This window comes from Salminus brasiliensis, chromosome 7 (genome assembly GCF_030463535.1).
Source record: "Salminus brasiliensis chromosome 7, fSalBra1.hap2, whole genome shotgun sequence".
Taxonomy (NCBI): domain Eukaryota; kingdom Metazoa; phylum Chordata; class Actinopteri; order Characiformes; family Bryconidae; genus Salminus; species Salminus brasiliensis.
Window position 1 is genome coordinate 33,458,433 of NC_132884.1, and position 27,252 is coordinate 33,485,684.

The 27,252-nt window shown below is 40.9% G+C and overlaps 1 protein-coding gene across 1 annotated transcript; it reads left to right on the top strand.

The window, feature by feature from the left end:
- The first annotated feature begins 7,811 nt into the window (after positions 1-7,811).
- Positions 7,812-26,383, top strand: slc2a1b (solute carrier family 2 member 1b). The gene is made up of 10 exons (XM_072684682.1): positions 7,812-8,249; positions 16,629-16,724; positions 20,269-20,429; positions 21,052-21,292; positions 21,553-21,715; positions 21,869-22,056; positions 22,343-22,447; positions 22,576-22,677; positions 22,807-23,010; positions 23,156-26,383. Exons 1-10 carry the CDS (start codon positions 8,235-8,237, stop codon positions 23,354-23,356), a joined length of 1,476 nt encoding a protein of 491 aa, XP_072540783.1. The 5' UTR covers positions 7,812-8,234; the 3' UTR covers positions 23,357-26,383.
- The last annotated feature ends 869 nt before the right edge of the window (positions 26,384-27,252 follow it).

Here is a 27,252-nt window from a genome sequence, read left to right on the forward strand (position 1 = left end):
GATAAGGGTCAGCAGCTTCATGTAATGTTTACATCAACCATCAGGATAGGGAAAAAAATGATCTCAGTCATTCAGGCATGGTTGTTGGACTCATAGAGGCTGGTTTGAGTATTTCTAGACCTGCTGATCTCCTGGGAGTCTCTGGAGTTTTCTCAGAATGGTGTAATGCAGAAAAGACAAAGAAAAGACTCAAGTGAATGGCAATTCTGCAGACTTCTTGTTGATTAGAGAGGTCAACAGAGAATGACCAGACTGGTTGGAGCTACAGTAACTCACATAACCATGAGGCGGAAGGGCTGCAGCAGCAAAAGACCACGTCAGGTTCCACTTTCAGCCAAGAACAGAAAGCTGAGGCTACAGTGGGCACAGGATCACCTACGCCGGTAAACAGCTAAAGCCTTGGAAAAATCTTGCCTGTCTAATCAATCTTGATTTCTGCTGAGGTACACAAATGGTAAGGTCAGAATGTAGCACCAACAGAATAAATTCACTGACCTAATCTGCCTTGTGTCAACAGTACTGGTTGATAATGGTGTTGTAATGGCATGGGGAATGTTTTCCTGGCACACGTTGGGCTTGTTAACACCAATCAATCATTGCTTGAATGCCACAGCCTATTTGGGGATTGTTGTTGACCACTGTGACCCTTCATTGCCGCAATTTACCCACATTCTAATAGCTACTTCCAGCATGATGATGCATCATGTCTCAGTCATGTCCAGTCACCGAATCTGAATCCAATAAAACATTGTTGGGGTGTTGTAGAAGATTTGCAGCATGAAGATGCTCCTGAAACTTCTGCAGGAATTGTGTGAAGCAGTAATGTCAACTTGACCAAAATTTAAAAGAATGTTTTCAACATTTAGAGTAACCCATGGTAAAGCAAAATGAGGCCTTAACCACTATTAGTATAGTGTGCCTAATAAAGTGCTGTATACATTTGCTAATTGTTAGATACAGTATAATACACTAGGCAGTGTTTTCAGGTATTCCAGTGTGTTAGTTTCAGAACTAGATGTCTTGTAATCGAGGTGAAACTTTTATTTGTTTTGTCTACTGGTCAGTCTAGCGATGTGGGAGATAAAGCTGTGTGCTGGCACTGGTCAGGAGGAGTGTGGCATGCTTTCCTTTCTTACTTGTCTGAATCTCTAGGACCATGTTTCAGCATTTGTGCCTGTAGGGTTGGGCCAGAAGGGCAGGGAGGGCACTGGGTGGTGTTTTGGCTTCCTTGTCAGACGTGTTGGGCATGTTCATTGGACTGAACCCAAGAACATCCTTGGCTTACTCAGTTGTGATGGTCATGTGTGACTGTTGGCATAAACCTTAGATCCACAGTGAGCTAGTGGTGTACTATACCAAAGGCATTTAAGCGAAGATCAAGCATTGCTTGGCCGAATGACACGGTAGCATTCATGGACTCTAAGGGGTAACACGCCTGGGGACCCAGTTGCTGTTGGATACTAGTAGGGTCAGCTGACAGGGCATTACTTGGGACAGCTACAAAGATGGATTAGGGTCTTGACCGTGTGGAGTTCATGTCCCTGAGCCACAATGCCAAATGATCCAAGCCTGCTGCTGTATTTGGTTGTATAGGAAATATATGAACTATATATGCTCTGCCTAGAAATACTAATGCTGTAGTGACTACTGTGTGGTTGGACTAGCGTTACAGAAAGTTGAATGCTTTTTTGGTATGTCTGTGACATGTAGCATGTGAGGTATAGAACAGTTATCGTTTTGGCATGGGGGTAAATTCAAGACTGTTGTTTTCCAAATTAGGTCCCTGAGCTCAAACACACTGATCTTTCTAGGCTACACAATATATGTCCAAATGTATGTGGACACCACTTCTAATAAATGCATACAGCAACTTTTACTGGAGCAGATAAACATGAACCTATTGGAACCATGCCTAATGCCAGGCATGAGCTAGAGGGGGTATAAAGCCCCCCTGCATTGAGATCAGTAGAAGCAGCAGTAGAACTGTGTTTTCAGGAATGATGGCGCTCCATGTTGGGGATGAGGTGGGTTGGTGATCATCCAATATCCTGACCTCATTAACGCTCTTGTCGCTAAATGCAATCAAATCTCACTGCAATGATTCAAAATCTAGTAGAAAGCCTGCCCTGGAAAGTAGAGACAGTTACTCCAACAAAAGCAGGATAAACTATTGTTAATGCCCTTGATTTCAGAAGAAATAGTTAACGCATTCTATCAACTGAAATAGTAATGTGGATACATTTAGACTGTTACACTGAAAAACAGGAAATTGCAAGATTGCTTTGATCTAATGCAATGCTCAACAACTGGAGATAATACACTAAAAGTCAGCTAAATAAAAGGTACTGTCATAAGAAGTGTCAATAAGCTGAACAGCATTAAATTTTTTTACGTAATCATTTTGAAAACAGACTTCAATTCAGTCATTCTGGAATGAAGCCCGAACCCTTGTTGTATAGTAGTCTTTCACAGTAGCCTTTGTTCTTGCCTAGATATTATACACTTCAATGATTTAACACAATGTTGCTGTCTAAACTTGCCCTCTGACTTGCCAAAAAATACAGTGGCACACTACAATAAAGAAAAATGAGGTTAATTCAGGGTGAAAGGCTGTATGTCAGTTCAGGAATAGGGCCAAAGGCTAGTAGTATGACTCATTACATTATTGTCAGTCCCCACCCTGCCATTATTATTGTAAGAAGTCACCTTTAGCCTAAATTGGGTTTCTTCTAATACCTTAAGCACAGATTTAGGGAACATAGGTAGCTCCCATGTACTGCAAACCAAATGTCTCACTCTTGTTTGCACTAGTTTGCACCACTAGTCATGCTCATAGAATAACGACTAGTGACATTCAGTTTTTTAACTGCTAAGAAATAGAAATGAAATGTAAAATGCTTCATATGCTTTACATATATGATTATAGAAGACTCAATGATGTTGGAATAAGTTATGTTGGACATTTAAACAAGTTATCATAACCAACATGAAGCTGCCTTGCAAATAAACAGTAGGGGAACTGTCTACACTTGTGCTACAAACAGTTAAGAAGTCCTTATGACATTTGAAGGTGTGACCACAGAGGAAATGAGAAAACATTTAGCTGATACAGTTTCAGTTGAACTTATTTTGGTAAATGAGATGTATTAGTGGATAATATTTAGAAATATCTTTTCTAAAGTGTAAAGAACACTGTAAATGGTCCAAACCAGTTGACCCCTTGAGAATTCTGGGTTCGGTGCATTCTGTAGGCTTATACTTCAAAATTGCTTGAAGAGGTGCATCCTGACTGAGCTATGAAATCATAATAGTTAGAAGTGGATGTCTGGACTGACCAGCAGTCCTGACCATTGAAGGGGTTAAATGATTTTCTTTGTTAATTATATTTCTATTAAATAATGTTACTTAGTAATGATTTTACATGGGTTAACAGGGAGCCACTAATAGATCCAGGCTTCCATTCCTCAGTCCTATATTGTAAGAATGCCTCAGTCAGTTTGCACTGTTTGCAATGTAATTAGTAAATAATAAACCAGCTCAACTGTATGGGGAAACAAATTACGTTGTAATAAGGCTTCTCAAAAATGTCTTGTCAAATGGCTAAAAAGTAGAACTTACTATTTTACAAAGCTTTACCACATACAGTAAGTCTGAGTGAGGCGGACCAAAGGGGAAGTGGCTGACGTGCAATGCAGTAGGGCCTGCGATGGCTGCTAAGCCCTGCATTAGTGCAACAAAAGACCCAGTGAATGGGATCAGTTATCCAGGTACGTGCAGGAGTCCACTAGCCCAGCCAAGCCAAGCCCAGCCCAGCTCAGCCCAGAGAGCTCATGGCTACTGAGCGTACATTAGTCTGATTGGCTCGGACACATTTGTGAATTAACCCAGTGGATGTTTGAACAGCACTGTGGTGAGAATCCAAGTAGCGTCAAGGGGCTAATAACAACAATGCACATATCCAGGGTGTCGTTCATGTTGCTGAATTGCATACTGGTGTCCAACAATTGTAGCATGTCACATAGCTTACGATAATGTAATCATGATAGAATAGTGCACTATAGTTTATAATCTGCCAACGAAATGATGTCTGGGAATGCAAGAGTATGTAAAAGACTTTGTTTCACAACCCAAATGTCTTGCCATTCTGTCTAGACAAATTTGTTGTGTCAGGTCAGCAACTTTCAGCTCAGCAGTGTAAATGGACCTGACCTTCAATTCAGCTCACAGGTTTCCAATCATCTCATTGAAATTATATTACACAATGTGGACAAAAATATTGGGACACCTGCTCATTTATTGCTTCTTCTGAAATCTAGGGTTTTAAAAAGTTGAGTCAATCCTGCTTTTGTTGGAGTAACTGTCTCTACTGCCCAAGGGAGGCTTTCGGAGTGTTGCTGTGTGTATTTTGAAGCATTGCTGTAAGGATTTGGTTGCATTCAGTAACAAAAGTGTAAGTAAGGTCAGAATGTTGGATGATCACCACCCCACCTCATCCCCAAATCCCCAACTCATCCCAAAAGTATTGGATGGAGAACTTTCATTCCAGTGAACACAGGCAGTTCAACAGCTCCACAGCCTCTAGCCTGGCATTAGGCATGGTGCCAGTTGTTTATCTGCTCCAGAGAGTTCTATTCTGTTGGTAGTACTTCTCTACAGGGACTAGACACACTGTGTGTGGGTGCGATTACACATCTGTGTCAGCAATGAGTGCAGCCTAAAGTGGCTGAAGGGGTGTCCACAAACATTTGGACATGTAGTGTATAGCATGTTCACCAGTGCTATGGGAAGAGGGCAGTTCATGAAGATGGATGCAGATCATTCAGCAGTATTTCACAGTTCATTTAGTAAACTCTTACACAACATATCGTGGCCAGGCCTCCGATACTCCATGTGTGTTTTTGCAGAGGAAGGTTTTGGCAGTGGAACGCTCAGTCTCTGCATCTTTATGATCACTGTGTGATCGTGCTGCCTTTTCCTGCCCCTCTGAGCTGATTCTTTTGTTTCTTTTTTTGTCAGTCCGGTAAACGGATGCTCCATCTCAGACAAAAGGGAATGAACGGTAAAGAAGTGCAAGGCATTTTCCTCTTTTTTTCCCCTGCATTATAGACATGTCTTTCTAACACATGACATACCTGGAAAAAGCACCGATTTTTCTTTTTCTTTTGCTGTACACACACTTTCATTTAAACTAATATTTTCTTCCCCATGTTAATTTCTTTCCCATGTTGTGCTCCAGAATGAAGAGAATCTGGTCCCAGTAGCTGGATACAAACAAAGTTCAGAAACAAGTCTTTACAGGAACAGTATTGTCATTCTGAAAATTCTGTTCTTTAGAAGACATGGTCCAAACTGGGGGTGTCTTCATTGTGTGGACTTACAGTAGTTAGAGGAAGACCACCCACTGGATGCAAGTTGTGATTATTTATTACAGAAATAATCTGACGGCGCAAGTCAGAAACTATTGTTTTACTTCTGGTACTAGAAATCTCTTGGGACCTCTTGGATTGGCATTATCATGCTTATTGTTGGTTCTTGTAGTTTATAAAAGTTAAAGAGGTGCGAGTCTTCTTGCTCTTCCTTCTCTCACACAAACTGTAGTGTGATCTGGTGCGATTGAAGGCCTAGAAAGCCCCTGACTTTCACCAGACGTCTGCTGTACAACGAATGGTGTGCATTTTGGTATAAACCCTCATAAGGTTCATTGGGAACTGCTTATCCTATCATGTTTTTGTCTTTACAATCCCTCTACGGTGTTTGTGTGGTTTAATAAAAAAAACAGTCCAACCTCAGTTTAGCTTGACTCACTCTTTTAAAAAGCAGGCACATATGTTGGTGTAATGTAGGCACTGATGATTTTTGTGACATCTTTTATTACATAAATAAATCATAAATAAACATTTATTTGAAACTTTGCTGTTTAGACTGCACTGTTGGGTAAACTGCAATTCAAAATACTACATTAAACTATTACTGTGTATTTGCCCATGCTACAAGCCCTTTAACATTTCCACACCCACTGGCCAAGTCCAGACTGCATTCCTTACTCCTCTCCTTTCCTATGTAGTTACTGAATAATACACCTTGAAATGTGAACATCTGTGAAGTACTAGGGGGTTAATGAACTTGTATAGCAGGTGAATGCTAAAGGCAGTAGAATATGCAGCTTTCAGGAGTGGCACTGTTCTTGCAGTTATTATTGTCCTTCCAGGGAAATCATGAAATCAGAAAGCATGAGAGTGAAACACATAATGCCATAGATTTTTATTATTTAAATGAATGTCCTAAGAAATAAGCACCCAGTATCCAAAAACCTCCCTGTCATTTCAACAGCAGACCCACATTTATTTGTCTTCGTGTCTGTAATTGTTTTTGTTGCATTTCAAAGACCCAGAGGAAGCCATTCTTTGTCCTTTTGACAAATTTGAATTTGTTTTTATTTCGTTTTTCACATGTGCTGTTCAAATGCCTTGCTCTCCTCAATGATTATTTTCTTTCTCTTTTTGACCCCCACGTACACACACTTTCTCACACACCCGGACAAAAGGTAAAAAGCCAGTTCTGAATGATGTTTTGAGAAAGTATTTGTTTGTACAACCCTGCCCTGTGTACAATTGTGAGGGAAAATAGGACTGATATGAGTCTAGCTGAGCCTAAATTACAGATTAAAGAAGTTTTTTATCACCTCAGAGTCTTTCACAATAGCCTACCAACATAGGGAACTCTTCAGAACAGTTGTGGTGGAAAGAAGGACTCTCAATTAGCTGTTAGTCATTTTGGACAATACCTCACATCACATGCACTCAGCACTGGAAAAACAGAAACATACATTGAGTGGCAGAGTGAGATCATTCCTATCCACTGCTGAATTACACTGTACAGCTCAAGCTAAACAGTATCTTTACAAGGCCAGTGCTGTAGTCCATAACCTGCTTCTGCTCTCACACGTTCACTGCTATGGTACTTCCCCGTTCATTACATACTGGAAGCTTATTTTTAACAAACTCTTTCCTCGGCTCACAGACTTCACAGGCCTTATGTTTCCTTAACGCTGTGCTGAGGAAGTCCTACAAGCTGTGTTTTTGTCTGTGAGTTAAATAAAACATTTTGCCGTAATATGAGTGCTGTGTATTTGCATTTATACACATGCAAACATGGACATGTATGTAAAACATGTACACCTGACCCCAATTACTTGATTTTGCTCCTACACGCAAACAAAGGAAATCAGGCTGTACTCTGCTGTAAATCCTGCTGTGAGGATTTTAAACCACAGCCACAGCATGTTTGTCCATGTTCAGCCTTGTCCAAGAATCCATACATACAACTGCACGCTTGTAAAATGGACAAAAGTATTGGGACACCGGCTCATTCGCTCTTTCTTCAGGCTGTTTATCCTGCTTTTGTTGTAGTAACTGCTGTCTCTGCTGTCCAGGGAAGGCTTACTACTAGATTTTGGAGATTTCTGAGCATGCTGTGAGAATTTGATTGTCAGCTACAAGAGCGTTTAGTGAGGTCCGGATGTAATCCCAACTCCCTATTTTAACGCCAGCAGTTTTGGATGGAGCACCATTATACCAGAGAACACAGTTCTATTGCTCCACAGCTCAATGCTGGGGGGCTCCATGCTAGCCAATAGCTTTGTGTGTATTTTATTGGCAATAGTTCTGTACAGGGAATGCTTTCATTGGAAGGGATGTCCACAAACATTTGGACATTTGGTGTGTGTGTGTGTGTGTGTGTGCGCCTATATATATACTTATATTTATATCTTCAACAAAGGCCATGTGAGTCAATGCTGAATAGCCTCCAAGGGAGCCAATCTGCACTGTCTGGTGGCCCATCCTCCGAACACACCTCCAAGAGGGGCGTGGCCCCGGTGTTGCGTCACCTAGGCAAAATATATTTACCGGCAAACACGCACAGCCGCTCAAGCAAGCGGAAAAGCGAGCAGAGGAAGTTAGAGGAGGAGAAAAACCTCCGAGAGATCAACTTCATACCACCACTAGTCTCCAGAATTGTTTTAGAGGACTTTTAGCCACGTTTAGTCTGGTTTTCTGCTCTTCTGTACTCTTGAAGTAGATTATTTAAACTTTTTTTTAATCCAAGAACCGGCGACAGAGGAAGACCGAGGAAGAGGAGGAAGAAGAGGAGGAGAGAAGACAAGCCTTACAGTACTTGAGTTACAAGGCAGACGTCAGCCCAGCGCGCGCCTGTCCAGCTGTACGCACGCCACGATGGAGGGAGACAAGGTAACGTAGACTCCGGCGCTAGCGCTAGCCTGAGTCCGAGAACCGGGCATTTCTCATTAGTAACACGGCTAGACGGACAGCCAGGTGAAAGTGGACATGTGTGGAGGACGTTTGTGCTCTTTGTTGCTCTTTCCGAGGGATGTAGCTATCTAGCTTTAGCACGTGTGCTGGACCTAACGCTAGCTTTAGCTGTAAGAGAAGGACGGAGGTGGCTAGCTAGCTGCTTTAGCAGAGGCTAAGTTTCTCTAAACTTCCTCGGCCGGTCTGAGTGTGTCAGAGCTGACGGTGAACTGCCTGTTCATGTGCTGCTGTCAAGCATAGAGGAGATTTGGAGAACACGGTGGTGAGTGAGTGAGTGAGTGAGTGAGTGGTTTCTGGGATGATAGGAGTGGATAACTACACATAGGCTCTGGAGATGTTCTTCAGAGGGAGCCAGTGCTCCTCTCCTCCACCAGGGAGGAGGTCGTGTAGTACGTGTCCTGCCTCGCTGCCTCATCGATCTGACGTAACCTGATTTGATGTTTGCCATCACTTTTTTACTCAGTCCTCACTTCTCTACTGAGATGATATCTGACACTATCTCACCTTACATTCACTGCTGATGTAAGCTTTAATATTATTATTATTATTATTATTATTATTATTTACAGAAAATCACTTATAAAACCCACATTTTGAACAAAGCTCCTGTCTTTTGACTGGCATTAATGGAGAAATTGAGAAAGCTCCTCAAATTCATAGCTCCAGCTCCAGGAATCAGAAGAAGTGAAATAGCTGGTGCTCTCTGTGAGATGTGATGTTTTTGTTGGTGATGCTTTCTCCGCACACCTTCACTGACCATGTAAGCTGGGTTTAAGGTTTCCAGGCCGTGTTTAAAGCCATGTGAATTCATCTTTTGATTTGTGTTCATTTGAAAGAGATTTGAGAGAAAAGCATCTTCTGAAATCCATAGTTTTACCACCAGTAATCAAGAGGCTTTATTATATCTGAAGATGCAGGTTTTTGAGGTCCAGTTTCTTTGTTTATAAAAGTGTTATTGGATTGTAAACCATACATCCAACCATCCATTCATATATCTATAAAGCTTCTGAACGGTTTTTCCTGGCAAACTAACAATAATAATGTGGTAATAATAATAATAATAATAATGCTATTAAGGATGACTGAATACTTCTTATTCTCTGCATTTTAGCTTTAACCCAGGTGTAAAATTCACACAGTCTGATAGGCTTAGACTATATTTGATGTTATGACAGGATTAAACTGTGTAATAACTACATATTATCTCAAACAAATCTGTATGTTGTCACTGTCGAGTTTAGTTTCTAGTGTAGTTTTCTATAACTGTTATATAAATAAAAACTTTACAGCTGAAGGGAAAAAACATATATTTCAATGGAAGTCATTTGAGCATTTCTATTGAGCATCTTCAAATTGAGCAACTGCAAGATTAACATTATGTCATTAAACAAAAAAATAATAACAGTAAAGGTTTTTATGTTGTCGTTGTAGTCGGATTCATTATATAGACATGATAGGCACTGGTAAGTGCAAATTACTCTTACAAAGGATGGATAGAATTACCATAGACTGAAAGGCTAATTACCATGAACTGAGAGGCTCATACGTGACTACTAGTCTGTTTAATATGGCTAACCTGACCTCAGTGATCACGCTGTGGTTAGCAGCTTCCTGTCTAGTGGCGTTTGTTAGATATAAACTGTAGATTTCATTGGAAGAACTAGAGAATGATTGTCGTACAGAAGCATTCGGTGGAAATTAAATATGTCTTCGGTCATTTTGGATTTAGTTCAAGCTCCCAGTCTTGTGGTTTGCTTTGTCGAATGTTTTGGAAATGAGAATTTCCTCTGGTTCAGTTGTGCTCCTAGATCTGAATCACATTCTGTCCTCACAAATATAGCTCCGTATTTGTGGCTTTGTTAAAACACAGATCTTGATAAGGGGATTAATGGTGGACGTGCTGGGAAGAGTCTGAAGAGTCCTTAGAGAGAACGGCAGCACAGCTGACCGTCCCAGGCTGGGGAATAGAAGTCAGCCGCTTGGGTCACAGACCTGCTCTTTTCCCATCTGACCAGGCAGTGTTGTGCCTCTGCCTGGAGTTGTCACTGACAGCTCAACACATAAACCCGCTGTAGCTTAATACCTCCAAAACGTGCACATATGTACGTGGTGTTAATAAGACCCTTGTGCCGGGGCTTTTCATACCGGGTTGTTTCTTGATCTCACTGATGCCCATTTGAGGAGGTGGTGGGGGGAGGGTTACAGGGCTTGGTTTGGGGGGTTGTCTTTGTGCTGGACAAACATTTAGAAGAATAGGCACTGCAAGCGTGCAGTTGTATGGATTCTTGGATACAAGGCTGAACATGGACAAACATGCTGTGGCTGTGGTTTAAAATCCTCACAGCAGGATTTACAGCAGAGTACAGCCTGATTTCCTTTGTTTGCGTGTAGGAGCAAAATCAAGTAATTGGGGTCAGGTGTACAGTTGACCTGCGATTTGATTGAAGCTGATGTAACTCAGTTTTAGCAACCCCTCCTCGAAAAAAAAGTGATTTGATGAAACTGACAGTCAGAACTTTTGATTAAGCCGAAAGGCCGCTTTTCACTGCCTCTCTTCAAAAGGCTTAATTCCATTTTGGCCTCCTGAAGCCGGTCCAGTTGCTTTCCTTCACACTCCTGCATGACTGCGCCTTGAGTATGCACTCCATTGTTACTGTCAGTTTTTCCTAATAAACGCTAATGAGGAGTGCTGGATTAAGCAGACGTTTGATGGAATCTAGTGTGGCATTACAGTAATTTGTTTCCTTGAGAAAATGGACAAGGAACTGTGCTTGTGTAACTGTGCTTATGAAAGACAGGCCTTTGTTTTCAGGCTTGCCAAATAGTCCAGTCTGGGCTTATGTGGCCTTTGTGACAGGATGGAAAGGAACTGGGTAGTTGGATCAGGACTGTAGGTGGTATAAACCGGTTACTGTCTGTGCTGCACTCATGATGCGCTCTCAAGTTGCCCTGTGAAACTGAAGGGAGGTGAGGTTTGAGATGGAGGACGTGCCGACTGTGGTGTCACACTTGCAGAGAGCCAGAGAGGGCGGGAGAGGCTGCTGAGTAAGGGAGAGAGAGAAGGTGATGCCAGGCCATTTTGGCTCCACCGCAAGTTGTTTCCACAAATTCTGAACGCTCACAGCAAGTTCTGTATGAACTCTTTATGTAACACTACAAGTCTGCTTCTGAGTTTCTTCCAAAAATGCATTACGATATCACACTGTCATAAAAACCAAGTTTAACACAGTAAAACACATCTAACTTTCTCTAATGGGGGTAATGGTGAGCTAGTCTTCATATAGCACTTGACTGTCTTGTTTGTGTAACAGGTTTTACTGGATAGCTAAAACCTATTATTCTTTTTGTCTGTTACACATTCATTTAATATGCATGACACATTGGCAGTAATTTGGCCTCTCATATGCACAGTCTGTATATTTTAGCTTTTACAAAACAATTAAAAACATAAATCAATGTAAAAAAGATTTTTGTTTTGTCCCTTTATCACAAAATGAATAATGTAAAGAAAAACTAGAAGATTTAGTCAAAATGTAAACCAATGGCAAAATTACAAAAAAAAAAAAACACCATGCAAATGCAAATATGTCCACGAATACCTTCCTGGAAAAAAGGACAGAACACATGAGCTGAAACTCCACCCATGGTCTCTACAAGCCCCAACAGGAACACCTACAAGAACACCTGCCAGATTCAAATGATGTCAAAGTGAAAAATGAGAGAAATTTAGATATTGTGTGGCAATATCTACAAGCAGTAGTTTACAGACACACATCATACATGTGTATTTAGTGTATAAAAGACTTACTTAAAATGATTACTTACATAAACATAATTTAAATATTAAATTGCTATTTTAATTCTTCATTAAATGTTTCATCTTGTTTTTTTGACTCTGGTCTGTCCCCCATTTACTGTGGTGTGTTTGACCTGAATGGACGTACTTCTCTAGAACTGTGAATGATGGAGGTGTTGAAATAGGAAGTAATTCACTCTGGTGTTTTGTGCCTGTGGTCTGCTGTGTAACTTCAGTTTCCTAACAGTAGTAGATTACCTGTGGAAAAAGCGTTTCTACCTTTTGCAGTCAATCAAAAGCATATATACCTATACCGTGGATTGTCTTTTGTCCTTGCATACTTTGGGCAGGTGGAATTCCTTTTCATTTGTTTCCACCCACTTTTTAAAGAACAGGCTTGCGTGTGATTAACGCTTGTTCCTTATTACTTGCACATTTTCCATGTACAAGCGTCAGGACTTCAGCTGGCTGCATCACATGGCCTGCTCTGAGCAAACTAAGGCTGGAGTATGGGTGTAATCTGAGAGACGTGGCCTAAGCGGAATGGAACCTGTGTTTACATAAGAATGAACACGGCAACTCAAACCTGAAGAGTTAGATATTTTTGCTAATGTGGCATGTAGTAAACATCAGCGTCATCTGTACGTTATAGAAGATCACAGTTCTTAGTCTGAGTGTTTTTACTGTCAGTTTCTCTTCAAGATGGGTGTTTATAAGGAACACTGACCTGCACACACACAAACCCGACTCAAAGGTTACATACGCCTGAAGAATGACGCAAAGATAGTAATTTTCCATTAAAGAGGCAGTGACGTATCACAAATTCAGAGTGAGGCTGTTTACAGGGTTCATCTAAACAAAGTGTGAAAAACTCTGGTAGAACTTTCACATCACTCTGACTCAGCCAAACCAAGAGACACGCGCCTGCCGGCCAGTAGGAGGAGTTTATTTTGCTCGTTTATTTTGAGGTCTAATAGTTTGAACTGCCTTGTGAGGACATGCCTTTCAGAGTAGAAGAATACGACCTCTCTTCAGTTTTGTCCGCTGACAACTTCCTTGTCTGGGGAAGACCAGGCTGTAATAGACTGGGTTTATATTGCTTACGAACAGTATGGGCATATGGGCAGTTCTGGCAGTCTTATGCCAGCTTATACTTTTTGAGCAAGTTTGATTGTTATGATTGTTATAAAAGCATTAAAAAGCATGACCTTGTCTTCCCCCCGAGCCTTTCCAGGAATTAAAGCTGTTGTCTACTGTAAACTAACATCCCAATTTACACTGGCGTCTGTGCGTTGCAGCCAACTTATGGCATTATCAGCCAAGGGGTGTGCGAGTTTACAGTAGCACAAGACCACATACACAGTATGAAAACGAGATTGAGGCAGGAAATGAAAGCGTTAGTAAGAGAGGCACACCTCCCTTGCCAAGATGTGGCGTGTTAGAAAAGCGTATGTTACAGCACTGATATCCCATCCCCCCCGGGTAGCGCTCTCTCTACACTTACAATGGAATTTGTGTGCTTGTTATATATACACGTGTGCGCCGTGAGCGCCTATGTGTGTGTGTTTATTAGTCTGGAGCTGTCGGGGCTTGTGGAGGCCACGGGTGGGGTTATACCTCACGTGTTATGTACTCTCTTTTTTTTTATTTTTTTTATTACAGACATTTGTGTACATCCCTCTCTGAATTTCTATGGTGGTTGTGACTGCTTTGGCTATAAAACTATTTTTACATTGACTTCCATTGAAAGTTAAAACGGTTTTTCCCTTCTCCTGTAAAGTTTCCAATTTGGAGAGACCACGTTTTTGTGTGACAGCGACGATCTTGATGTTTCTTTTTGTGAAAGATGTCCTGTTAAAGCTCCGCTCAGTTGCCTTCTTAACCAGGCTTAAGGCATGAATGTGACAGAGAAGTATTTCATAGATGAACGTGAACACACCCCGCTTGCGCAAGAAGAGAACTGAAGTCTCCATATTTAGAATTCTCAAAGCCTAAATCTCTCTTAAAGAGACACACACCCACCCTGAGAGGTCTCCTGCTTCCAACTCAACACAAACTCATCTGAGAATAGGAAGGATATAGCTTTATAAGGGAAGTTGGCCCAGCTATCAGCTTGTATTTGTTACACACACCACATACAGGATGTTCCTTGTCCAGCCTTTCATTTTTAACAGCTATGCCCAGGCTGAGGGATTGGCTGTGTCCTGGTACTATGCCTAACTGAACGAGGTGCCTTTAAGACTTTTTTTTTTTTCCCACAGATCCTACATGAAGCTGTGTGTGTGTTTGTGTGTGGCCGTATCCTGTACTGGAGTTGGTTAAACAGCCCAGTCATAGACTCGCTGACCTCCAGCGGCTCTTTAAACACCCATTCTTATTGGCTGAAGGCCAGCAAATGGGTGTGTTCAGTTCCAGTATTCTTCTTGTTTGCCACTCAGGGCTTTGTGTCGGTGGGTAGGTGTGTATGTGTGTAGGCATTTCTGGCGTCTGTGTGTGAAGTGAGATGCATGACCGCGCTAAACACATGTTGACTTTTTCCAAAACATAACCTCACTTCTTAGGTAGAGACACTAGGTGTACTGGCTAGTCCCTGAAATGTCTGTGTAGAGAAAAACTTCACGTGAAAAATCTGCTTCTAATCTCTCTGATGGACAGAGGCCCTCAGCAAGGAAAGCAGATGCTTTTTAACCCCTTAAACACCACAACAGGACCTGCTTGTGGGATTGTACTCCTGTAATTAAAGAATAGCTCTTGCATGGTGCTCTGTTTTACGTGGTATTGCTGCATAATTAGCCTTAGGATAGAATAAGTATGGGAGTTTAAAGTTTAAGATGTTAAAGTAGCTCTTTATAAAAGTTCATTATTTGCTGCTTTTCTTATTACAGACTTCAGAAGAAGTTTTATTACTTATTAGAAAGTCTCTAAGACTCAAGCCTCCTCCGTTTTCTTCACTTATGGGATTTTGAGTCTGGAAATCTAGAATCCACTGGATTGGAGTACAGGATTTAGAGACAGAATGTTGTGATTCAACATTTGGTGTGCTTTGTTAGCTTCATGGCATGTGGAAAAAATGTCCGCTCAGGCTCTCCTGTGGGATTACACCAGTAAAACGTTCTTCATAATAACAGGAACTCGGACAAAGATTGTGTAGCTCAGATGCAGTTCCCTCCCCCTTACATGGAATGTGAGCCATGAGGTTTTCAACTCCTGATGTAAATAAAATATATTGTCCTTAATGTCAACTGCATTCAGACTGGCATAGCTATTAATTAGCTAAGCAGGAACATTTGGTAGACAGCACATTACAGTATTAAACAATCACATCATATCAAAACTAAATGAAGAATCTGTGAAAGTAATCAGTATCTTTTCATGTCTAATGCACAGCATCCCTTCTACTGTTCAGCTATCAGCCAACATATCACATATTATATTAAATTATATTTAAACAGTACTTAATTATTAGGAATATGTTAAGAACCATCTGTACAAAACATCAACATATCAAGTCACCTAACCTTCAGATTCATTTGAGAAAGTATAAAATGCTATAATCACAATACAAATACTTACATAATGAATCTTCATCTTTGAGCTCAAATACAGTGATATTTACCAGTGATGTATTTTTTTTTGCACCATTGTTCTTGCAACATTTCCTTGAATTGATGACTCACAGCTGAACTAGTGAGCTGAATGTGAGCTGTTTTTCGTGAGAAATGGAGGGAACATTTATGCAACGAGGGACTGCTTAAATTTCCAATTTCTTTTCTACTATTTTTAAACAAAGCCCCCTTTCACCTTCAAAACTTGACCGATATCTGACTGTTGGCTGTAATACTGTTTGTAATACAGTTTGTAATACAGTTTGCCAATCTTAACTTGCTAGGGTGAGAACTAACAAGCCCAGACCAGAACACTCCGGCCTGATATTTGTGTTTGTTTAGGTCTGGAATGAGGAAGAGGCTGTATGAGCCGAACTACCAGCATTTCCTTAACTTTTTTTTGGATAAGTGTTTTGTTTTTTGAGGGGGCTTTTTGATTAAGATCAGAATTCATCAATCATATTCTTGATCTTTTTGATCAAGCTTGGTAAATGTCAAGCTTTTTTTGTGAATTATATTGTCACACAGAGACTTTCTGTGTTGCAGTTTTACCAGATTATCTATTTGGCAGTGTTTACCATTTAGCCGTTGCTGTAGGTTTTGTAGAAACACAGAATTAAATAGTGTCTTTGTATGGCTCTCACGGAAGGTCAGAGCATGTTATCATACACTACCTTTAGCCAGATTTAGGTTTAGGTGTAGCTTCAGCTGTTAAATCTGAGAAGTGACAGAGACGAAAGAGAAAGAGAATAAGAACGATGTGTCTGCTTCGGAGCATTCCACTGCTCTCCCCTAAAGGGGGCATTCTAAGATTGCATATTTCATATGTACTCATGGTCAGAAGTAAATGTGGAGTGTATACTGAATGGGGGCTTGTCTTTTTTTGTCTATCTGCAGAAGGTGACCTTTCAGCTCATGCTGGCAGTGGGGACAGCTGTGATTGGCTCTCTTCAGTTCGGCTACAACACAGGTGTTATCAACGCACCTCAGAAGGTGAGTTTTAATTACACACACACACCAACTCACATAATGCTGACCCCAAATATAGAGACACATGGACAGGGACTAGGGGCTAATTTTAGACTTTCGTGTTCTTGCCAGCATGCTGCCAGTGCTTGAACAGAACATGTAAGATCATATGAGTTCATTCAAGATGCAATATGATAGTACATTTCTAGCCTGTTGGTGGACAGGTCTGACACTATGGATGATCACTCCAGGCAACCACACATGCTCAGAGTGTAGAGGCATATGTGTGTGTATATTTATATATTATTTTATTTTTTTTAATTAAGAATAAATCTTTTACAGTAGTGTGAGGATCACCCAACCCAAGCTAGTCAGGACTCTGTGTTCTTGGTATCAGCAAAGCTTTGATGAATGCCTGCCCAACCCTGTAAATAAATCCCTTAGTCATCAGAAGCTGTAAAAACTGTAAGGGACAGATCTGATCAACCCAGTCTCTGATTGGTGCATTAGAAATTCCTGAGCCACCCTTACTAATCAACAACCTTGCTCTCCTTCCTTCGCCTTTCTTAACTTGTCAAACAAAGGCTTACAGATCAGTTGGCAGTTGACTTCTGAACCCTCTGTACTTTCTCTGAGGTGGAAATTATTTGCAGTTCAATCAGTAGGTAAATGTTATAGTAAATTAGTATCAGAAACACTGTGCTAGGATGTATCTTTCGCAAAATATATTTAAATAAGGGATTTGTAACCTTTGATCTTCCAAGGATAATACTTGGGTTGCATAAGATAGGATTACAGTCTGTGAGTTGTGTATTATGCTAGGATAATTAAGCCAGATTTGTAATATAGTTTACTGCTCACATTTAACTGCCAACTTTGGCATATTAGAGTTTTTAGACATGTTGAGAAATGGAGAGGAAGGGGACCAGGCTGAGCAATGGGACAAGAGGGTTGTTGATGTGTGAATGAGGCTTTACTGGCAGTAATTTAGTGTAGGGCAGTGTAGGGCACCTACGCATGGGCACATACACTGTTACTTACACAATGATTTAGGCCTTAAAAACTAAAAACAAATAACTGATACACATCAGATACTTTGATGGACAAGGATTACAGTAATACCCAGTGGCTCAGATGCTTTAGAAATAGGATAGGTATTACCCTCAGTTCCTATGAACAGTTTGAGACTAATGCAGAACCAAGTTGCCAATTTCTTTATCAACAAACTACAGACAGATGTGTATGTGACTTCCCCTTCTCTAATGTTGGATAAGGAGTAATAGTAGTTGTTTTTTTTGTTGTTGAGGAAACTCATTGATAAAGTCTGAAATGATGTGCCTGATGCTTGTGCCTGTGTGGGCAAAGTGTGACGCAAGATTTCATTGAACGTCGACTCTGATAAGATTGCTGCATCTTCAAGGGCTCATAGCGTATGAAACTCCCCACCTTCCAAACGACATACTCACGTACAGAAACAACCTATCAAGAACTTATCAAGAAGGTCTTAGAAATATTTCTGCTAGTTACACTTAAGTCAGCCTCCAGCTCCAACATGAATGGGCTGTGTGTTTCATTGTGGCCAGGTGGATCTGAGCCATTCTGCAACTGCTGCTTCATAATTTATTAGGCCTCTTTGGAAACTGAGATGTGGGTCATGTGAACGGATGAAGGTGTATTTTTGTTTTAATAAGAGTGTTACATGCTGTATCTCCAAACAATTTCAATCCCCATTACAGGCCGAGATCATGTAAAATGATCAAAATGTACAAAGTGCAGGATTACAACCATAATTTGTGAGCATGCAGTAAAATTTGATAACCAGTGTAGAAATATTAGGTATTTTCTATTATGGGACCATAAGTAAATAAACAATAATTGAACATAATCTTAAATAAAATTGTGTTTAGTGTTTAGTTGCATTAAATCATTAGTACATAAACTAATAATGCAGCGACACACAGCCCATTGTCCTCAGGTTAATTACTTACGCTGCTGATTTAAATGTATGAAATATTCTATATAAAACCCAATAAATTTAGTTGCAGCTAAATCTAAAAATTAATTCTAATATGCTAGTCCTCGGTGCATTTACAGCTTTCAGATAGTAGAAAAGTAAAAACTGGAAAAAATGATGCCCTGAGTGATCTGCTGTGATCTGAGTGAGCTGATGATTATTCTTAAAAGATATTATGTTTATGATATAATAACTCAATCGAAAATGGCAATCAAATCTTAATGTGACATTAAATTACTGCAATACATAATAATTCAATTACATAATCATTTATCATTTTGTCCCACAAAACATAGAAAGTAAATCATGATTGCGTATTTTAACATATCAACATCTACATTGTATGTATTATTATTGAATATAAAATATAAAACAGTAATATTACACATTAGTGTAGTCTAGCTCCTACAGTCAGTATAGACAAAAATATGCTCAGATTAAAACTGACACTCACTTTTTCATTTAATAAGCACTGTGCTAGAGTCACTTTCCAGTTTCTCATGACTGGCACAGTTCTGACGTATAACACTACTGTATAATGTCAGTTCATGCGCCAGATATCTATGACAGAAGCACATGACACAAGCTAGACGTGGAATATTGTGACGGTGCCAGGGGCATGGGGGGTCATCTTGTACTCTGAGAGAGAGAGAGAGAGAAAACACCTGAAGGTTGCCTTGGAGCGTGGCTTTACCAAATGCAGAAACTTGATCTCCCTAAAATGGTTGCCCTGGGAAGACTCTCAGCACAACATAGCAGTGTTCCCATGACACCTCCCTTTGCCATCCTATTCAGGACGTGCAGACATGCACTCACACCACTTTCAGTACACTCTTTCATGCGCTCTGTTTGTTTTTCAGAGTTGCTAAATTATATTTGTGAATAGTTACACTCTTAAAGTAGAGATATAAAGAGAGAGCGAGACTAAGAATGCCAAAGCTGCATTACCTTTGACTAAACTGATCAGTGTTTGTTGAATCATCTGGATGCCTTGATTCATCACATCACCCACAGAACTCTCATCAGGACAGGGCACATCTATACATTACAACCCGTTATGATATCAGTACTGTAAAGGCCAATAAAGTTAAAGAAACAATATTACAGGACTTTTATTATAGATATTATAAAGCCTTGCTCCGTCCACTCCTCTATGAAAATCTTCTGCCTTTTGTCTCAGTCCCAGTATTTGTCAACACAGACGTGCCTCCTGTAACCTGAGTTCCCTTCTGCCCTTTTCCGCATTCAGCCACAGCAGATAAAAGTTTGCCAACAAAACACTGACCTCATCGCCATCTTCAGGACAAATGTGGCAACTGCATTTAGCATATGTTTAGCGTAGCTTGGAGATCACAGTTTGTCTGGTATGTTAGGTCAGTAAAGACACAACTGTCAAAAATGTATAGTAGTGAATTCGGACACCAGTACTGTAGATCAAACAAGGGTGATTATTTTACAGGGATCAATAAAATCAAATTACAATCACCACGAGTGTTTGATGATATTATTTGAGCCACTTTATGACAACTGTGTGTGTTTTTGTATGTTTTGTAGATCATCGAGAGCTTCTACAATGAGACGTGGTTTGACCGGTATCATGAGCCCATCACTGACACGGCCCTCACATCGTTGTGGTCTATCTCAGTGGCCATCTTCTCTGTGGGAGGGATCTTTGGCTCCTTCTCTGTCGGACTTTTCGTCAACCGCTTTGGAAGGTAAATGCAACATGCACTGATGGCCAGTTTACACAGATACAGATACATTGCATTTTCTATTATTATGTCTTTTCTATTATGTCTTTGCAAATGGTGGAAGCATACACAGATCAGCCATAATAAAACCACTGATTTAAAGTGAAGGGAATAATGGATTATCTGTTAAAAATGGGATATAGGGATATATAAAGGGATGGGATATACATATCAGGAACGGTCTGTTCTTGGAGTTGATGTGTTGGAAGCAGGGAAAATGTGATGTGCTTGAGTGAAGGCTAGCCTGTCTAGTCAAATCTTTCAGAGGAGCTACTGTTGCTCAGATTACTGAAAAAGTTAATGCCTGCTATGTCTTCTAGATTACATGCCTCAATAGGTCATAGCTGTTTTTGTGGCATGAGAGGTATCTACACAATATAGGGCAAATTTTAATGTTATGGCTGACTGGTATATATTAATGTAATGCTCCTCTAAAAGCTTTCTGGTAAAACCAGTTAAGTATGTGGACCTCATTTTCTCTCTCTCTTTCTCTCTCTTTCTCTCTCTTCTCTCTCTCTCTCTCTCTCTCTCTCTCTCTCTCTCTCTCTCTCTCTCTCTCTCTCTCTCTCTGCCTGTGCTTCTGCAGGAGGAACTCAATGCTCTTTGCTAACGCGCTAGCCTTCATCGCAGCCGCACTTATGGGCTTCTCCAAGATGGGTGCTTCTTGGGAAATGCTGATCATTGGCCGTTTTGTAGTGGGGCTCTACTCTGGCCTTTCTACCGGCTTTGTACCCATGTATGTTGGCGAGGTGGCTCCAACTGCTCTCAGAGGAGCCCTGGGCACTCTTCATCAGCTAGGCATTGTCATTGGCATCCTTGTGGCACAGGTGAGCTTTGGACAATGCTTCACACCTTATTCAAGCTCACATATGAGCTCCTGTGTTGTGTTTGTTTATGCTAAGTAAAGTTCCTGCCATTACTGTCACGTGGAAGACTAACAGTAGTGAGATTTTGTATAGAAAGAAGTGCTACAGGAGAAAATCCACTGCTTAATCCATGTAGTTAGTGAAAATTGTTGCCTCAAATAGCAAGTAGGAGAGCTCAGTGTGGAACAGTTTAGAAACTAAACTGTTTTCTTGCGGTGCAGGTGTTTGGTCTGGATGTGATCATGGGCAATGCAGCTCTGTGGCCTTTCCTGTTGGGCTTCACCTTTATTCCAGCCCTGCTGCAGTGCATCCTGCTGCCCATGTGCCCAGAAAGCCCCCGCTATCTTCTAATTAACCGCAATGAGGAGAACAAAGCCAAAGCAGGTCAGCACACTTACCAGCACAACACTTGAAGGATTAGCCAACCAGAATATGATGCTTTGAAAAAAACACTAGCTCTTCAATACAGAGAGGGGCATTCTGACTGGCTCCGAATGATAGAAGTCACTTTCTAATGTTTTTTGTTTGTGTGTGTAGTGTTGAAAAAGCTGCGTGGTAACACGGATGTGAGCGCGGACATGCAGGAGATGAAGGAGGAGAGCAGGCAGATGATGAGGGAGAAGAAAGTGACCATTCCAGAGCTGGTCCGCTCACCAATCTACCGCCAGCCGTTGATTATTGCAGTCGTACTGCAGCTGTCCCAGCAGCTGTCTGGAATCAACGCTGTAAGAAGACACATACACACACATATGCACAACCAATTTAGAATGCTGTTTACTACCTCTTGATGGAGTTGAACTTTACTCTTGCAAATTTTGATATCAATAAATATGGCTTTGAAAAAATAGAGATCAGAAGAAACACCTGGATAACCACCATTCTGAAGGCTGCTAACATCGAATAAATGTAGATAAAGTTCAAAAAGAGAAAACCTTTGAGAAAGTTGATATTTTCCTGCACAATTCTACAGTTATACTGGTGCTGATGTGTGTATTCTGTTTATGTGTGCAGGTCTTCTACTACTCCACTGCAATCTTTGAGAAGGCTGGTGTGGAGCAGCCTGTCTATGCTACTATTGGAGCTGGAGTCGTCAATACTGCTTTCACTGTGGTGTCGGTGAGTCAAATGTCAACACATCTCGTAAAGTTCACTTGCTTGAGCAAACCGAGACCATTATGAATTGATGTTTATGGATAATAGCACTGTTGTAGATGTAATGCCTGCTTTCCCCTTCTCTCCTGTAGTTGTTTTTAGTGGAGAGAGCCGGACGCAGATCTCTGCACTTAATAGGGCTGCTGGGCATGGCTGCATCTGCTATCCTGATGACAATAGCTCTAGCACTGCTGGTACGTTCCTACAGACACTCACATGCACGCATTCATGTGTGATTGTGTGTTCCCAACAGCGTATGTCTAATCGAAGTTTGTTTTAGTCATGAGGGGTTATTTATGCTGCTGTTTTGTGCCACCTCACAGAGTCAGCTGGAGTGGATGTCATACGTGAGCATTGTTGCTATCTTCGCCTTTGTGGCTTTCTTCGAAATCGGCCCAGGTCCAATCCCCTGGTTCATTGTGGCTGAGCTGTTCAGTCAAGGCCCCCGGCCTTCTGCTTTCGCTGTGGCTGGGCTCTCTAACTGGACGGCCAACTTTATTGTGGGAATGTGCTTCCAGTATGTGGAGGTAAGAAACCATCAGACAGGTATAATAAGTCTTAATGTAGTCTGCCATGTTATAATGTCTGGTCTGATTGTCTCTTTTACATTCTCATTCAAATGGATGCAGAATCTCACATATCTCTCTTTCTCTTTCTCTCCCTGTCCAACAGCGTCTTTGTGGCCCATACGTCTTCATCATCTTCACTATACTGTTAGTATTGTTCTTCGTCTTCACATACTTCAAGGTTCCTGAGACGAAGGGACGGACATTCGACGAGATCGCCGCAGGTTTCTCCCAGCGAGCAGCTGGAGGGGCAGAGAAGCACTCGCCGGAAGAGCTCAACAGTCTGGGGGCAGATTCTCAGCTCTGATTCTCAGCCATCAAGCCCATCTTGTCATTCCCTGGCACTCATTCACACAACTACTGAGAGAGGGGCATGCTGGCGGTCAATCTAACACATTTCCCCCTCTCCTGACTGCAACTGCCTCTCGGGCCTGCTGAAGTGCTTCTTTTATGCAGAGACCTTTGAGCATTGGCGTATGCTGAAAGGTGGGAAGGAGGCTAAGTTATGAGATTTTTTTTTTAGACAAGAGAATGTTGTCAGCCTTATTTTAGATGTACGTGAGTGCGTCTTTTATTTTTTCACGTTGTATCTGTTACATCTTTGTCTGTGTGAATGAACTTGTTTGTGGTCGGTTGTTCCTACCATGACACCAGCATACTTTTAACGAGGCCTGTTGACTTAAATTGTGGAGTTCCTTCACGTTTAGCCAACTAAAAAATTCAAGTAATTCCATTTAACTGTATTTTGTCTCTAGTGGTCAACAATTCTGGAAGTGCTTTATGCTTTTGTTTCTCAGCTTAGACTATGTGACTGTCATCTTTATCCTTTTTTTTTTGCTTACATATCATTGACCTTCAGCTCACCTTAAACCAAGGATGGCCATCTCCAGGCCAGAAAGGCTACAACACTGCATGGGACAGTGCATTCACCAACATGGTCTCATCAAGGAGCTTTGAATTACCTCATGTAATTCAGGCAAGCAGGTTAGACTGAAGAAAACACTGAATTGTGCAGTGCTGTGGCTCTCCAAGGCTGGAGTCTCCCATTATCTACTTGAAATGACTCTGAAATGTCTGACAGCAGATCTATATTTATTTAACAAATTATTTTTATACAATGCAGGATACACTGACAGCCTCTTTTTTATCTTTACCATGATTTTTACCTGATTAATAGTGACTCATTAATTATAATGGTCTTTAGCTACATTTGTACACATCGTTCCAATTTCTGTCTCCTCAAACAAAAGTTCTTTGAATTGCACTGAGATGAAGAAAACATTTCTAGATTGAAATCACGTCAAACCTGATGATCCATGGTATGTCAGCAATACTATACTATACAGCTGAGCAGGAGGATGCATACTGTATAGGTCATTAAGCATTCATAGCAAGTTTTAGCAAGGATCAACTCATCATCAATACATTATCACCAAGCAATGTCCGCACTAATGAACTCCAAACTGACTTCAGAGGAAGAGTTGAGCGTTTAAACCTGTGCAGGATCAGAAGTACATGCAAGCACACCCAGCACACTTTAGTTTGCTGAAGCAGGAGGAAATCAGCATGCCCACAGCTCTAGAACCTGTCCTGTTTTATGGTTTGTGGCTTTTGAGACAGGTCAGGTGTGTTATTTAGTCTTGCTATGTACCATGAGGCTACAGGCCTCATGCATTGTGACTCCTGGCAACTGCTCTGTCCCACACATACTCTCAAATTCCCCTAGCAGGCAATGTATGTCAGTTCAACATCAGAAAGACGTTGGATTCTTAACATCAGATAGATGTTGAATTTTAGTTAAAAATGAAATCAGTCTTGGTGTAAAAAGCTGAGGTGGATGTTTAGATTTGGTTTCTGTAAAAAAAACAAAAAACCTCCAAGCTCCAACATTAGACAGATGTTGAAGTTTGGCAGCTTAACACCATGATGTCTACCAGCTAAATGCTGGTAATTTACGTCACGTTACATGACGTTTGAAAGACAATGTTCTTAACATCACCTCAGCATATGACCAGCAAAATATCAGTGTTAGCTGTCTTAACTATTCTAAGTCATTAGACGTTGACTTAATGTTGAATTTTGGTCAGCCTACAATCAATCAGTGAAGTCTGTCATTGGTGGCCAGCTGGGCACCTACGAGCAGCTGTGCCATTCTGGAGAAGTTTCTGGTTTCTTAAATTATCAGGAATATTAGTCAACTGCTGAAGGCATTTGCTAGGAGTGCATCCAAATCCCAGACACAGATATTTACCATCCTTTTTTTCTCTGAGTGTGGGACTTTATATTATACCTGCTTTCCGAAACCTACTGTATGTATCAGCTGCGTGCCCTTTTCAGTGGCACTAGATCACGCATTTCTCCACGTAGTCTTTTTAATAGCACCAGATAGAGCCTTCTAGATTTCTTACAAAGCAAAAAAACCCAAATCCCCGTTTATACAGTAGAATGACTGAAACACAGCGACGTTTTCACACGTGACTGCGCGCACCCATCCCCGACCTTTTAACGCTCATTATTTTTGATGCGTATCGTTTCAGGCATGAAAAAGATGACTCATAATGAGTTCTGAAATCATTATCAGATCTTGTGTGGCCAGTTTCAAGGACACATGGCATTTTATGAAATCAGGGGGTGCATGTTTTGGGGGCTTTCAGCCTCATTAGCAAATACATCACCCCAAAGCATTCCACAGAGAGTTGGGAGCAGAAGTAGAGAGTTTGTGAGCACGGATGTGTGTGGGTGTAGAAGTGAGTGTGCATGAATGTGTGTATATGAGTGTCCTCTTGCACATGTAAAGCACTGTATTACATCAGAGTAGTGTGTTGCCACCAAAGTCACACCTATATTTTGCTGTTATATAAAGTATATATATATATCAATAAATATATTTGTTACAAATGATTTGCACCTGAATCAGAACACCTAAAAGCACTGGTGTGTGACGCTGTAAATCTGTTTAGGCACTCTGTGAAACACGCAAAACTCACAAAATCACAGGGTTGAGCTCGTCATTGCCTTAAAGTGTTAAGTGGCCATGACAAATATGTAAATATGAAATGTAAAAATAGAAGCAATTGTAAACTGTATAAAATTGCAGCAGATCTGCAACTAGATTAATCATTTTAGCTGTTGTACATCTGTTTTTTATGTAAGATCTTGCCTTTTTTTCTTAGATACCTTGTTCTGTAGTACTTCTTCATACTGTAAACATTTAGGTTTATAACTCACCTTGTTTTTGTTTACCATTTAAAACGCCTTGTATTTATTAGTTTGCTTAATTTATTTAGATGTTGTGTCTGATTTTAGTATGATGTTTAATAAAATAGTTGTTACCAAAAAACCCTTTGTGTTGTAATGAATAGAAGATTCTCCCATCGTTTGCTGTTCCTAAGCTCCTTTTGTAAGATAACTGGATGTAACAAAGGAGGGTTCAACGTCATTGCCCAGCAGTGGGGAAAATCATGTTGAGTCCTGCCGTTAAAATCCTCTCTGGTCTTTCTCCGTGGAGGCGAGAGAGTGCTGCCTGTTGTTGCACTCTGTACAGGCTCAGTCCTGATCCAGCAATAACCTTATCAGGCATGATTAGCTGAGCTGGTTTGGGACAGCCAGTGTTTCCAAAATGTCAGCCAGATTCCCTGCATGGTCACATATTGGCAGGGTTCAGCACAGCACTGGGCTTGCCTGCAGTTCTGTGCGCATCCACTTGGTGGCACTGCTTGTTTGGAACATTCTCCAAAATATCCAAAAACCTATTCAACACTTCTTTAATTAGGGCTCAAAACAGATATTTTATATCAATTAAATAAAACATTATTGAATTCTGTGCATTTTATAAGTTTGTACTGCAAGCTCCTAGTCAAAGCAGCACTTGTGCATTTAAGCTTGCAGATTCCACCTACTCTGATTTTAGAAAAATAATGCAATGATCTGTGTGAGTGGGACTATTAGAATAAGTCAGATGTGAGCTTCTCCTTTAAGATGAATGTACATCAAACAGTGTTAAATTCAGATTACAGTTTGAGGGAGTGAGCACGAGAGTCTGCTGGAGTCAATCAGAGACAAAGGAGTGAAGAGGCTCGTTTAGGCCATCTGCCACACCTCACAAAAAAGATCAATAGGCCTTCTGACTTAGAAATCCACCACAGAAGAAAATGATGATCTGGATCAGATGTGTTTAGTTCAGTTTGGAGGTAGATCTCCAGT

What these genes read in the sequence shown, in the direction of transcription:
- slc2a1b (XM_072684682.1), top strand. An exon ending in CTGCTTTCACTGTGGTGTCG is followed by an intron (nt 22,448 to 22,575) that starts GTGAGTCAAATG and finishes TCTCTCCTGTAG; the next exon opens with TTGTTTTTAGTGGAGAGAGC. An exon ending in CAATAGCTCTAGCACTGCTG is followed by an intron (nt 22,678 to 22,806) that starts GTACGTTCCTAC and finishes GCCACCTCACAG; the next exon opens with AGTCAGCTGGAGTGGATGTC.